Here is a 15,062-nt window from a genome sequence, read left to right as displayed (position 1 = left end):
TATGGCTAATCCAGCTTCGTTTCTGTTCAATAGTAACCCCAGGAAGTTGATAGCAGAGTATCCGGCGATGGGAATGCCATTGAATGTCAAGGGGCATAAATACCATGTGGTTTGTTTATGAATGCAAGACTTTATATAATGGTTATGTTCTGAACGATCTTCCTTAATTCAAGATATAATGGAGCAGGTTGGAGAGAGCGATGTGACATCACACTAAATCTTTCCGAGACAAATCCATGTGACCTCAATGTTATGGAGACAGAAACTCAAATCTGAATCCATCAATAGTAAGGTGCAAGTTTTAACCGCTAAACACAAAGGAGGAGGCAGTTGGTCTTGTTGTGCACAGACTCAGTCATGCAAAGATTTGGAGAAGACAACTGCTAATGTGTCAAGCAGAGGAAACGGACTGCTTTTGTGTCATCCTGTAGAAAGAGTGCTGGTGAAGACGGATTCTTGTTTGAAGAGAATTGTGGAGAGTTAAAGGCAAGGAGTCAAAGGGTCCATTTGATTATGCCATGATTTGAATGATAGGACTTCATTTTAAAAAGGCCAAATTTGCCTTTGTATGGCAGGAACAGGAGATTCAGTTGAAGCTGGGAAAAGCTTGAGACTTTATGTACAAGACTACATCTTGGCTGAGAATGTGGTGTAATGTATAATTGTAGCATGGGGTTTCTGGTTGGAACAAGTTAATGCAGAGTATCTTTTCTGTAGTTTAGAGTATGAATGGACTATTAAGTAAGGTTTAGCAAATGTAGATTTTAATTTGGTCAGTAAATGTCTTAAAATGCAAAATCTTGTTAAATGATTATTTGTGTTCACTGGGAAGTAAGTTTCACTTTTTAAAAGGAGATTATTCTCTACGGGGTTCATAATGGGTCAAATATTCGATAACCTCTCTGGCAAATATTGCAAACATTGCACTAAGTTTTGTAACTAAGTGTGCATTGTTAGCTAGGTAAAATGACATCTTGTCCTTAGTCTCCCAGTTATTTTTAAGAACTTGCTGAATTTGCACGTTAATTGTCCATTAAACTCGTCACATTGTGGTCAGTCAGGCAATGAACAGCACAATTACTTTAACAATATGAGAATCATTACTATAACATCAATCAACCTCTGTAACCCATATATTCAACAAATTAAACTGTGGAGTCTCATTTCTTCAAATAGTGAATTGTTCTTAGAGATTTTGAATGTAACAGATTTTAAATTTTATATTTTTGTCTTACTTTTCCTTTCTTATTTTTCCTCCTTCAATCCAATCTTTCTTTCCTTCTCTTTTTCTCTGTAACTCTAATTCATCCTTCTTCACAGATATTCCCTATTTCTTTCTCAACTCTGAAATCTCATTGATTAGCAAGATAGATTGTTATAACTACTGTTTACCAAGCTTCCAGATGGCATGTTGCTCTCAGCTTGTTGGTATTGGCTCATACTTCCAAGTTACATGAAAATTTCTATTACTAATTTGTGCCAATATTGCCTGATCAGAATTCTGTCAATGCAAAATATTTCTTGTATATTAAAAGCATCACTTTTATGCCTGAATAATGACGTGGCTGGAGACACATGTACTTTTGTGTGTTATTAGCTTTCAGACAATGAGAATTTTTAGTTTTGAATCCAAGCAGTTCTCACCATTCTGATTGAAAGAAACATCATTCAGTGCACCCTGCAGGGAAATCAGATCACCAGATTAATATCACAACCCAAAAGCTCTGCATTCTTGCAATTCTGGCCTTCTGTGCACTCTCCCCACATCCTTCACCTGCCAATGGTGCCTTCAGCACCCTAGACCCTAAACATCTTTGTCTCTCTCTTACACTCTACTTGTAAGCTTGTAGTTTACTCTACTTTAGCAATATCCAATAGTGAAAAAAAACAGACCCAAGATGCATTTACCTTTAAGAATGTGCTGGAATCCTTATAGATTTCTTCATTATATTGCATTTCTGTTTCTTCTTCTTCCACCACTTCATCCTGCCAACAAAATAAATAACTTTTATTTGTGAACATTAAAATAGATTCAACATCCTAGAGACATATTTCACTTAGAGGATTGATTGGGTTCACTCCTGCACAGTTAGTAGTCTTTAGAATATTGTATTTGTATAGACTGCATTGAATAATTTGGTAAAGATATAATGCACCCTTCGACTTTACAACGAAAAATTAATATTCCTTAGGTTGTGTTTTAAAATATCAAAATTCCTACCCTAAAAGCCATTTCACTTCTTCTCTCCATGTCCTTCTCGTCACGTCACTGATGAGGCAGAGACACATGTATTCCAGAGCAACTCTACACATTTTAACAGCAAAACCACAACCACAGACCAACCCCAGGAAGTACCTCCAGCTAAGTACATTGCATAAAATGTAATTGTTATCACATGACTTCGAGAGCTTCCTGACATTTGACAAGCATTTTGATTTTTCTTAAAGCAGGCCCAATTTAATATTCTGGTCAATTTTATTTAGGTCAATGTTTTACAACAGAACATTGCTGACTAACCATAGATGTGAATAATATACAATAGTTTTGGCCACAAGTATAAATATCAGTTAAAAAAAACACCTCACACACACACTTGCACAATGAAGGTGTGTGTGCTCCAAACATCTAACACTAATCACTAAACAAGTAAAACGCTCATTAGTAAAAGCTTTCATACACTCTACTTGTAATCTTGTCCTTTAACAACAAATGGAAAGAAGTGTTAAAGCACGTACCCAACAGTGCCTATTGACTAATTATTTACTAATCAAATATAACTAGCTACACCCAGATTCAATATTAGCAGCATGTGGAAGTGGGTCATTTATTAGATAGACTGATTTAACATTCTTAAACTCAGTATATTTAAATCTGAAATTTAGTTATTTGCTATTTTTCTCCAAGTAAATAAGTATATTTAATGGCTGGTTGACTCAATAATAAATTTCAATAGTTAATTCAGAAGCAAAGCCTTCTTGAGTTGATTCATGCATTAAGTGTAGATAATTTAGGAACATTCCTTTATTCACCCCATTACAAGAGGAATGCAATTTCTTCAACTGCCATACAGTATGGATACCACAAATTTGACACAAATAACTGTCCACTTAAATAGGTCAATTGATTGAATAGATTTACAATCAATAGAAACTTAACTGAGAATTGAGGTAATGCATCTTGAAATGAAATGCTAAGAAGGCAAGAGCAAAAACAGATCTTGAAAAAGGGTTAGAATAAATTGAAAAAGCTTCAAGTAAAAATAACATGCAATGTTTGGTTTTATAAGTAAGGACACTGAATTTAAATATTATACCCATGAAAACCATTATTTAGGTTCTTGTTGAAATAACATGCTAGGTGTCCAATTATATGAAGGATTTTGTATTTATGCAGTAGCTATAGAAAAGGTTCACAGATGGTGCAAGAACAAGAGACATTTGTTATAAAGCAAGAATAGGAAAACAGACTTTTCTGAAGCAAGATGTCAAGGGCAGAGCTAGCATTCAAAATTTCAACAACTTATATTTATGGATCACAGTTAGCTTAATAAAATGTCCCATGGCATTTCATAGAAGTAATATAAAACAAAATACGACAGAACTACATAATAAGATATTAGGTCAACTGATCTAAAGCTTGGTCAAAGAGGCAAGTTTTCAAAAGTGCTTGAAAGAAGAAAACATGGTAAAGAAGCAAAGAGAGAGGGAACTCCATAGCTTAGATTCTAGGCAACTGAAAGCACAGTCACCAATGGAGCAATTTAAAGTGAGATGCTCAAGAGGCCAGAATTAGTGGAATGCATATACCCAAGGGGTTTGGGGCTGGAGGAGATTGCAAAGATAGAAAAGGGTGAGGTCATGGAAGAATTTGAAAACAAGGATAAGAGCTTTAAAATCAAGACATTGTTTGACCAGACGTCAACATAAGTCAGTGAGCAAAAGAGTGATTGGTGAACAGGATTTGCTGTGAGTTAAGACACAGGTGGCAGTTTTAAGTTTCCAGAGGTTAGAATGTGGGAGAGCAGCCAAGGGTGCATTGCAATAGTGGATTCTAAAAGTAACAAAAGGTACGTATGAGGGTTTCAGCAACAAATGAGCTGAAACAGGGACAATGTTAAGCAATATTATGGGGGTAGGAACAGGCGGTCTTAGTGATGGCATGAATACAAGATTAGTAGTTCAGCTTGGGCTCAAATTTGAAACCAAGGCTGTGAACAAATTGGCTTAATCTCAAGAATGTTGCCAGAGAGAAGGATGGAGTCAGTATCTAGGAAATGATGTTTGGAATGCAGACCAAAAAAAATGACTTCAATCTTTCCAATATTAATTGGAAGAAATTCCTGCTCACCCAGTGCTGGATATTGGATAAACTGTCTAGTAATTTAGCGTGTGGAGATGCCGGCGTTGGACTGGGGTAAACACAGTAAGAAGTTTAACAACACCAGGTTAAAGTCCAACAGGTTTATTTGGTAGCAAAAGCCACACAAGCTTTCGGAGCTCTAAGCCCCTTCTTCAGGTGAGTGGGAATTCTGTTCACAAACAGAGCATATAAAGACACAAACTCAATTTACATGAATAATGGTTGGAATGCGAATACTTGCAACTAATCAAGTCTTTAAGAAACAAAACAATGTGAGTGGAGAGAGCATCAAGACAGGCTAAAAAGATGTGTATTGTCTCCAGACAAGACAGCCAGTGAAACTCTGCAGTTCTAGGCAACTGTGGGGGTTACAAATAGTGTGACATGAACCCAAGATCCCGGTTGAGGCCGTCCTCGTGCGTGCGGAACTTGGCTATCAGTTTCTGCTCAGCGATTCTGCGCTGTCGTGTGTCGCGAAGGCCACCTTGGAGAACGCTTACCCGAATATCAGAGGCCGAATGCCCGTGACCGCTGAAGTGCTCCCCAACAGGAAGAGAACAGTCTTGCCTGGTGATTGTCGAGCGGTGTTCATTCATCCGTTGTCGCAGCGTCTGCATAGTTTCCCCAATGTACCATGCCTCGGGACATCCTTTCTTGCAGCGTATCAGGTAGACAACGTTGGCCGAATTGCAAGAGTACGTACCATGTACCTGGTGGATGGTGTCCTCACGTGAGATGATGGCATCTGTGTCGATGATCCGGCACGTCTTGCAGAGGTTGCTGTGGCAGGGTTGTGTGGTGTCATGGTCACTGTTCTCCTGAAGGCTGGGTAGTTTGCTGCGGACAATGGTCTGTTTGAGGTTGTGCGGTTGTTTGAAGGCAAGAAGTGGGGGTGTGGGGATGGCCTTGGCGAGATGTTCGTCTTCATCAATGACATGTTGAAGGCTCCGGAGGAGATGCCGTAGCTTCTCCGCTCCGGGGAAGTACTGGACAACGAAGGGTACTCTGTCCACTGTGTCCCGTGTTTGTTTTCTGAGGAGGTCGGTGCGGTTTTTCACTGTGGCGCGTTGGAACTGTTGATCAATGAGTCGAGCGCCATATCCTGTTCTTATGAGGGCATCTTTCAGCGTCTGGAGGTGTCTGTTGCGATCCTCCTCATCCGAGCAGATCCTGTGTATACGGAGGGCTTGTCCGTAGGGGATGGCTTCTTTAACGTGTTTAGGGTGGAAGCTGGAGAAGTGGAGCATCGTGAGGTTATCCGTGGGCTTGCGGTACAGTGAGGTGCTGAGGTGACCGTCCTTAATGGAGATGCGTGTGTCCAAGAATGCAACCGATTCCGGAGAGTAGTCTATGGTGAGTCTGATGGTGGGATGGAACTTGTTGATGTCATCATAGAGTTGTTTCAGTGATTGTTCACCATGAGTCCAAAGGAAGAAAATGTCATCAATGTATCTAGTGTATAGCATCGGTTGAAGGTCCTGTGCGGTGAAGAAGTCTTGTTCGAACCTGTGCATGAAGATGTTGGCATATTGAGGTGCGAACTTTGTCCCCATGGCTGTTCCGTGTGTCTGGATGAAGAACTGGTTGTTGAAGGTGAAGATATTGTGGTCCAGGATGAAGCGGATGAGATGTAAAATTGCATCTGGAAACTGGCAGTTGTTGGCGCTGAGCACTGAGGCCGTTGCAGCAATGCTATCGTCATGGGGGATGGTGGTGTAGAGTGCCGAGACATCCATTGTGACAAGGAGCGCTCCTGGTTCAACTGCTCCATGTGTGCCGAGTTTCTGTAGGAAGTCCGTCGTGTCGCGACAAAAGCTGGGGGTTCTTTGTACAATGGGTTTCAGGATGCCCTCGACATAGCCGGAGAGGTTCTCGCACAGGGTCCCATTGCCCGATACGTTGGGACGGCCGGGTGTGTTTGCCTTGTGTATCTTCGGGAGGCAGTAGAGATCTCCAACGCGGGGATTACGTGGGATGAGAGCACGGAGGGTGTTCTGAAGGTCCGGATCAAAGGTCTTGATCAGAGTGTTGAGTTGACGGGTGTGTTCTTTGGTCGGATCTGCAGGTAACTGTCTGTAGTGTTCCTCGTTCTTGAGTTGTCGGTACACTTCTTTGCAGTAATCCGTTCTGTTCAGTATGACGATGGCCCCTCCTTTGTCTGCTGGTTTGATGACAATGTTGCGGTTGGTCTCGAGAGCGTGGATGGCGTTACGTTGTGCTTGGGTGATGCTCGGGGCTGTCTTGTGAGTGCGGCTGATGAATTTGGTGTTGACGCACCTCCTGACGGCTTGGGCATACATGTCAAGTCGAGGGCAGTTGTCAGAAACCACATATTTCATCCTCAGGACATCGCTGTAAGAGTTCCTCACAATACTGTCCCAGACTATCATAATCTGCTTCATCAATGGCCTCCCCACTCTCATTGCAAGAGTTGGGGATGCTCATTTATGGTTGTGGCTCAGTTCCATTTGCAACTCCTCCAATAGCAAAGCAGTCTGCGACTGCATACACCAAGTCACGGACATTTAGGCTTGACCATCTCCAGCAAGAGAGTCTAATCCTAACGCCTGACATTCAGTACCACTATCATCGCTGAAACACCCAAAATCAACATGATGGCCAGGAGTCGCAGGGATAAGAATCACCTTTAAATTGATAGGAACTTTACTAGACTGATCATGAAAAGTAAATTCTCTGGTCACAAGAGCAAGTCAGAGGCTGGGAATTCTGTGGCAAGTAACTCACTTCCGACTCCACAAAGCCCGTCCGTCATCTGCAAGGTACGAGTCAGTAGTACAATGGAGACTCTCCTTTTGCTTGGAAGAATGCAGCTCCAATAATACTAAAGAAGCTTTGCATCATCCAGGAAAAAGCACTCTCCAACACCTTAAACAGTCACTCTCTGTATCATCAGTGCACTGCAGAAACTCACTAATGCTCCTTTGACAGCACCTTGCAAACCCACCGCCTCTATTGCCTAGAAGAACAAGGACAGAAAACACATGGGAACAGCATCAGCTGTAGGTTCCCCTCCAAGTCACATATCATTATGACTCAGATATACCACTGTTCCTTCACCATCGCTGGGTCAGAATCCTGAAGTCTCTACAACACTGACTGCATCAGCATATGCCACCTTTTCAGAGCATAGCCAATAGATACTGCATTTGTTTGTGACCACCCAAGTTACCAGGAACAAACAGTAAATACAAATTTAGGCTCGTTTTGTCAATTTCAAAAGAATACAAATCTAAAAACAATGAACTGGGCTCTTATCCCGGTTCTGGCAAAATTTAAAGTTTGCAGTGGATGTTTTTAATCAGATACTCATTTTATGATGAGTTTCATAAGCCAAACTATAAATTAAGTTTTGCTGGAAATATTTTACAGCTTTTATTCAAATGTTTCCATCATGTGGATTGGGCCAGATAAAAGAAATTGGATAGCATGTGTCACTTTTAATTTGAAGGATGAAAAAGAATAGAAGACATTGCAGCGATATAATTACTTTATACTCTTCAAATTCTTCTTCACTAGCTTCCCTTTCTTCAGGAAATTTACGCTTGGCAGTTGGTGCAGATGTGTCATATGTTGCCCTAGAAATATCAAACAAAACATTTTCTTGTTTAAAAAGGCATCCGTTAAAAACAATGATCACAGATGTGAGAATATTTCACTTACATGCACATGCAAAGTGTACTATAGAAATAGTGTACAACATAAATAGTCTACAAGCAACCCAAATAGGTCTGCTAAGGCTCTAAATGTTGCATCTGAATCATCTTTCTTATCCCTCCCCTATGAATTATTTACACAAGTGAGCTATGCTGTCAAATATGTATTGCATTTTGTAAGTTAACAAGGCTGGCAGAGTAAAATAATTTTGCTACAGTAAATTATGGAGCTTAAACAATTGGGGACAAATGGAGCTTTAATATGGGATCAAAACCTTTAATGCAAAATAAAGTACAATTAAAGAGAGGGTTCTCAACAATGCTCCATTTTAATTAAAATTTATAAACGCCGACATTTTTCAGAATGCTGTCACAATCCAAAAGTGCACTTGCAATTTGTTTAATCAAAAGTTCAATCTTAAATTGATCATGTTTTGTTTTTAAATGGATGACTCTGACACAGGACGAGTTCCCCAATATTAAAGCTGCAGTCTCCATCAATCCATTGGAGAAATAAATTTTTCTTAATGTACTCACCAAAATAGTCTGCTCCTTTAAAAAAAGGAAACAAAAACGTATCATGATCTAATATTGTTGACTAAATTGGACTTCTCACTAAAAAAAATGCAACTTTCAGCCAGAAGATTCATCAACAAGTATCTGCACACCAAATGGCCCCATCCGCTGGTGCATATTCTTGATGCACAAAGACTACAACATAGGGAAACAGGAAACAAAGCTTAATCCCAAATCTCTAGTGAAGTGATTAAGCATTTTTGTACTCATTCAAAAAGCTGATGGTGACAGAACTGTACTGAATTATACCAAAGACTCTCAATCTGGTAACTTGCTACAGATTTTTTTTTAAACTGCTCATGGTTAAACATGAGACACTCCATGTCAAATGTTACATCATTCTTAAATATAGCAGAAAAGAAAAGCATAATTTGTTCTTCCAAATACAACTGAAACAAAATATATTGGCTAACAAGATCAGAAAAAAATCCTCTCCGCAATGAACTGAAATTTAATTGATGCACATTGTTAACTTTCTTTTTTTTAAAAAAACTACCAGATTCAATGAAAATTATGCAGCAAAGCTGTTTTAATTCAAGTTGAAGGAAACAAAAATTAAAACATCATATTAGGGTAAAGCAATAGATATTTTTCACCCCAAGTTATTTTAGTAATCAGAGGCAACTTATAATATTGTTAGAAAATGAAACATTTTCCATTATTTTTACACTGTTTGCATCAACTAAGAACAGGACAGGCAGCAGCCTCAGAAAAGGTACTACCACTGCACCAATCTGATATTTCCATTCCATTTACCTCAGTAGACAACCCATATTAGTGTGTCTGAAATCTATTGCAAAAATGATGGGGTTCTCTGGTTTTATGCCAATTAAAGACTAGGTTAAGGTGAGCTTACTTCACATGGAACCCATATAAACAGCACAACATCGTCCACCTTCCACCAGTCCCAAGGAAAACAAGGATATTATTATAATCCATCATGAAATTCAGTCTCTTTAAACAGCATTTTTAACCCAATGTCAACAACACCGTAAAGCAGTGGAACCCTGCTACACACAACGAAGAATCCCCCTTCATTACTTAAAATGACATTTGCTTTAGTACAGTCATTTGCACTCTAAAACCCAACCCAATGATAGAATAGCTATGCTTAGGTAGTCTGCACCATGAGATGTTGCTTCATCATGTTATTCTGACACAAGGTGCATCACAGCTACACTCAAACCTTAATTAATTTCATCACTTAAAACCTGCACACAATCTTGCAGTCGGGAATCAGTGTGTAGTGACCAAAAGCAGAATATTGTGCTAAAATTATTCCCCTCTCAAGATCACAAAGCAACCCTAATGCCCCCCACGGACAGTTGGTAAGCACAAACTCCGAATCGCATTGGACTAAGCAACTGTTAACAAGGTTTGTTTACAACCCCACTGAAAACAAAAAATTCAAAACAGGAACTAACTATATGCATAGAGACAAACTTCACAAGAGAACATGATGCAATAGATATTCTCTCATCCTTTCTCAACCATGTTAATGGTGATTAAAGCCAGATATATGCAACTTTAATAGAACAAAATAAGTGGATTCAACAACTATTCAGTTGATTTCATCTACATTCAATGTAAAAATGCAACGTGTGCCAACTATTTATGATGTTATCCCCTGGGCTACCCAAGTAATTTATATTTATTTAGGAGACTGGCACAAAAGTCATTATGCTCTACTGGTGCTGCCCGAGTCTGGAAATTTCCTGCAGATTAAACAACAACTTGTGTTTATAATGCACTTTGGCTTAAGAAAACCAATTCACCTCAGCTAGATTGCTCCTAGAAAATTGAAAAATGTTCAGACATTTTAGTGCATTGTAGTAAGATGCCTGCTGCTTAATTGAAAACCAAAAAGGCAAATAATAAGAACCCACGAGTTGCATTTTAACGTTGAGATATAAATAGCAGCAGCACAATAATATGCAAGGATACATAACATCCCTGCAGCCTCAAAAGTACAAAATCTGCACTAACATACTGAACTATCAATATATACCAGACAATTGTATTAGGCTTGGTGCTATTATTTCATAGCCACTGAAGGACAAAATGACATATTTTAGATAGTTATGGAATAAGTTTTAATAAAGGAATCTAAACCTAATATTAGGTTAAACATCAAATAGAATTTGAGGATATGACAAGCCTAAATTTAGTTTTCAACCCTTCCTAAAGTGGAGAATCTGGTTATAATTACTCAGAAGTACAATTCCAAGATATTATTTTAGCACTGACAGGAATTGGTGTACCGAACTGTTGTTGTTTCAGTGCAGCTTATCCTCCATCAGCTCTTTACATTAAACACAGTGCTTACCAGCTTCATGATAAATGCAATTTTGATCTATACCTTTTCTTCACTCTGTTCAATCTCTATGTATCTAAAAACAGACAGTTTGCAGTTATAAAAATACTCATCTATACTATTTCGAATGAGTATAAATTCTGAAACTATTGCGTGACTTCAAGAATAGAATTCTGACTGTCAGGCCGGTCTGACCATGCAAAGATAATAAGTAACACTTTCCATTCCAACTCCATTTTATGCTGGATAGGAAGATGATTTGTCAATCCATTTACTGATGAAATAAAATTTAACAAATTCTGTTAGTACAAAAGGTAAATGGATGACTAATTGTACAAGTCCTTTTTCAAAGAACAACAAAAAACAACTTATCACCTGTGAAACTTTGTAAAATCAGTTCCCAAAAATGTCTGGACAAAAATCTTTTGTTGGCAATAAGGACTCAAGCAATATCGGGTTGGGCCAGCCTCAACCCCATGTTTCGAGAAGGGGCGTCATAGGCACAATACTGCACATAATTTGATGTCAGATTGTTAGACTTATTAATTCTAGTGCTACGCTACCTTAAAATGTTACAAACCAGATGCATTCAGTAATGTTAGTGTCTGTGTTAAATGCCTATGCATGTGCAGCTGTGCTCCGAGTCATGATGGTAAATAGAGCACTGTATTTTGTCCATATGTAGCTTAGCTGCACGCATTACAAATCAATGTGCTGATAGGACTGGGATTTGCTTTGATAGCCATTATGTGGTTTTAACGTGTCATCCCATAACACTGGAATCGTGGATGTTGCATTAGCTCCAACTACTATACCAATGCCAACAATGTTATTAAACAACCATATAATCACCAGAGTAGAACTTAATGGAAACAATGCAGCCAAAACAGAATATCAGCAAATTTATGCCATGCTGTTTATTTTAATTTGCATCACCATGGCTGTAAATCCATTGGAAAAATAGCTATGTAGCACAGGGATCACAGAAGCCACAGGCTCGGCCAGTGCGGAAAATAAATGTGACACAAGTACAAGATACACTGTTGGGCCAAAGCAGAAGATGTACCAATTTTCTCAAAATGTGGACAAATAAAATTAAAATATTCAAGGGAAAATACAAAAACTTCAGTTTTATACAATTAGGTATTTCACATATTGTCAGCTATAGGAAGACTGTGATAAAGTACAGAGGTGTAATGGCTCAATTCCTTTACTTATTTAAAATAGAGTTTGAAGTTATAGAAACAGTTAAACAAAGTTGACTTGATAAACATATGAGCTAGTTTATTATAAGAAACTTTCATCTCAGCTTTAAAATCCTACGTTTGTCACCGTAAAAACAAAATCCTGTTTAAAAGCAATCCTCTAAAGATGTGGATATTCATCTCTGCAGACCAAGAAATATTAAAACAGGCTTTAGTTATAAAAATAGAAGCAAGATACCAGAGACCACTGCATATTAGAAAGGGGCACTGTCATTATAACAGTTTCTGTCATAGACAAGGTTCAGATGGCTCGATTGAGGGTTACAAGTTAGCAAGGAATGAGCTGAAAAAGGGGCTTAGGAGAGCTAGGAGGGGACATGAGAAGTCCTTGGTGGGTCGGATCAAGGAAAACCCCAAGGCTTTTTACTCTTATGTGAGGAATAAAAGAATGACCAGGGTGAGGTTAGGGCCGGTCAAGGACAGTAGTGGGAACTTGTGTATGGAGTCAGTAGAGATAGGCGAGGTGATGAATGAATACTTTTCTTCAGTGTTCACCAAGGAGAGGGGCCATGTTTTTGAGGAAGAGAAGGTGTTACAGGCTAATAGGCTGGAGGAAATAGATGTTCGGAGGGAGGATGTACTGGCAGTTTTGAATAAACTGAAGGTCAATAAGTCCCCTGGGCCTGATGAAATATATCCTAGGATTCTTTGGGAGGCAAGGGATGAGATTGCAGAGCCTTTGGCTTTGATCTTTGGGTCCTCACTGTCCCCCGGGATGGTGCCAGAGGACTGGAGAGTGGCGAATGTTGTTCCTCTGTTTAAGAAAGGGAATAGAAATGACCCTGGTAATTATAGACCGGTTAGTCTTACTTCGGTGGTTGGTAAATTGATGGAAAAGGTCCTTAGGGATGGGATTTACAACCATTTAGAAAGATGCGGATTAATCCGGGATAGTCAGCACGGATTCGTGAAGGGCAAGTCGTGCCTCACACATTTGATTGAATTTTTTGAGGAGGTAACTAAGTGTGTTGATGAAGGTAGGGCAGTTGATGTCATATACATGGATTTTAGTAAGGCATTTGATAAGGTCCCCCATGGTCGGCTTATGATGAAAGTAAGGAGGTGTGGGATAGAGGGAAAGTTGGCCGATTGGATAGGTAACTGGCTATCTGATCGAAGACAGAGGGTGGTGGTGGATGGAAAATTTTCGGACTGGAGGCAGGTTGCTAGCGGAGTGCCACAGGGATCGGTGCTTGGTCCTCTGCTCTTTGTGATTTTTATTAATGACTTAGAGGAGGGGGCTGAAGGGTGGATCAGTAAATTTGCTGATGACACCAAGATTGGTGGAGTAGTGGATGAGGTGGAGGGCTGTTGTAGGCTACAAAGAGACATAGATAGGATGCAAAGCTGGGCTGAAAAATGGCAAATGGAGTTTAACCCTGATAAACGTGAGGTGATTCATTTTGGTAGGACTAATTTAAATGTGGATTACAGGGTCAAAGGTAGGGTTCTGAAGACTGTGGAGGAACAGAGAGATCTTGGGGTCCATATCCACAGATCTCTAAAGGTTGCCACTCAAGTGGATAGAGCTGTGATGAAGGCCTATAGTGTGTTAGCTTTTATTAACAGGGGGTTGGAGTTTAAGAGCCGTGGGGTTATGCTGCAACTGTACAGGACCTTGGTGAGACCACATTTGGAATATTGTGTGCAGTTCTGATCACCTCACTATAAGGAGGATGTGGAAGCGCTGGAAAGAGTGCAGAGGAGATTTACCAGGATGCTGCCTGGTTTGGAGAGTAGGTCTTATGAGGAAAGGTTGAGGGAGCTTGGGCTGTTCTCTCTGGAGCGGAGGAGGCTGAGGGAAGACTTAATAGAGGTTTATAAAATGATGAAGGGGATAGATAGAGTGAACGTTCAAAGCGGTTATTGGATAGGCACATGGAGCACACCAGGATGATAGGGAGTGGGATAGCTTGATCTTGGTTTCAGATAAAGCTCGGCACAACATCGTGGGCCAAAGGGCCTGTTCTGTGCTGTACTATTCTATGTTCTAGACACAGCTCTTGGAAATGGCTCTGTCACAAGTGCCATGAGATGCTTTGAATTTTACTTTGTTTTATAGGCTAGAATCTATAATTCTTACACAAAAGAGATAGTGACTAATGAATATTCAAGATTCTAATAGTCTCAAGCTGCTCAGCTGGCAGTGCCTCTTTAGCATCAATAAAGAAATTATAAATTTGCCTCAGGTTTAGACAGCTGTAAAATATTTTTTGTTTGGATCTTATATATAGAAAAGTGCAATACAGAGCAGTTAATACCTCAGCCTGTAAGCTTTGCAAACTTACGTGGGTTACAGAACATCTACAGTGTGAACTGAAAGTAATAATTAATGTGTAACATCATGCATTTGTTATAATAAATTTACATCAGCCAAACACAAACAATTATTTTGTAAGTGTTACCTGAGCAAGTAATATGTGAGCTTCAAAAATCAACTTGGAAATGCATTGCACACTGCTTTTAATCCACAAACATTGCATCCAAACCAATATTGCTAGATTAGGATGTGCAGCCAGCCAGCCAGAGTTAAAAAGTCAACTGTGCCTCAGTGACAAAGAAGCTTCAAACATATGTACTTGTCCATATTCAGTTTTGCTTCTTATTCTATTATTGGAATTATTTTTTTAAATGGCAGAAAGATATCCTTCAGTACCATAAAATTGAAAAAGTTCCCAAGAAACCCTGCACTGTAGGGGTTCTATGATTCCATGAAACTCAACGTGTCAGCAAAGAATGTGGCTTTGCACTAGGTTGAAAATATGCTCTACATATGGTAAATTCTACCTGACTTGAGTTACAAAGCCAGCCTTGGGCGATTGTGCACACAAAATCACTTTGCCCAGACCCAAAACTGACAGGTCTATAATCTT

At 39.4% G+C, this 15,062-nt stretch overlaps 1 protein-coding gene across 1 annotated transcript in view; it reads right to left on the bottom strand.

The window, feature by feature from the left end:
- mettl14 (methyltransferase 14, N6-adenosine-methyltransferase non-catalytic subunit) overlaps positions 1-15,062 on the bottom strand; it is a 59,211-nt gene that overhangs the window by 28,426 nt on the left and 15,723 nt on the right. Inside the window, exons 3-4 of the mRNA XM_078213816.1 lie at positions 7,869-7,956; positions 1,909-1,986 (exon numbers count right to left, since the gene is read on the bottom strand). Of these exons, the coding sequence (XP_078069942.1) occupies positions 1,909-1,986; positions 7,869-7,956 (166 nt within the window). The remainder of the gene's footprint in view (positions 1-1,908; positions 1,987-7,868; positions 7,957-15,062) is intronic.

Source organism: Mustelus asterias, chromosome 1, assembly GCF_964213995.1.
Source record: "Mustelus asterias chromosome 1, sMusAst1.hap1.1, whole genome shotgun sequence".
In the NCBI taxonomy this organism is placed as follows: Eukaryota; Metazoa; Chordata; class Chondrichthyes; order Carcharhiniformes; family Triakidae; genus Mustelus; species Mustelus asterias.
The sequence above is the reverse complement of the archived record's forward strand: the minus strand, read 5'-3'. Positions and strand labels throughout refer to the sequence as shown.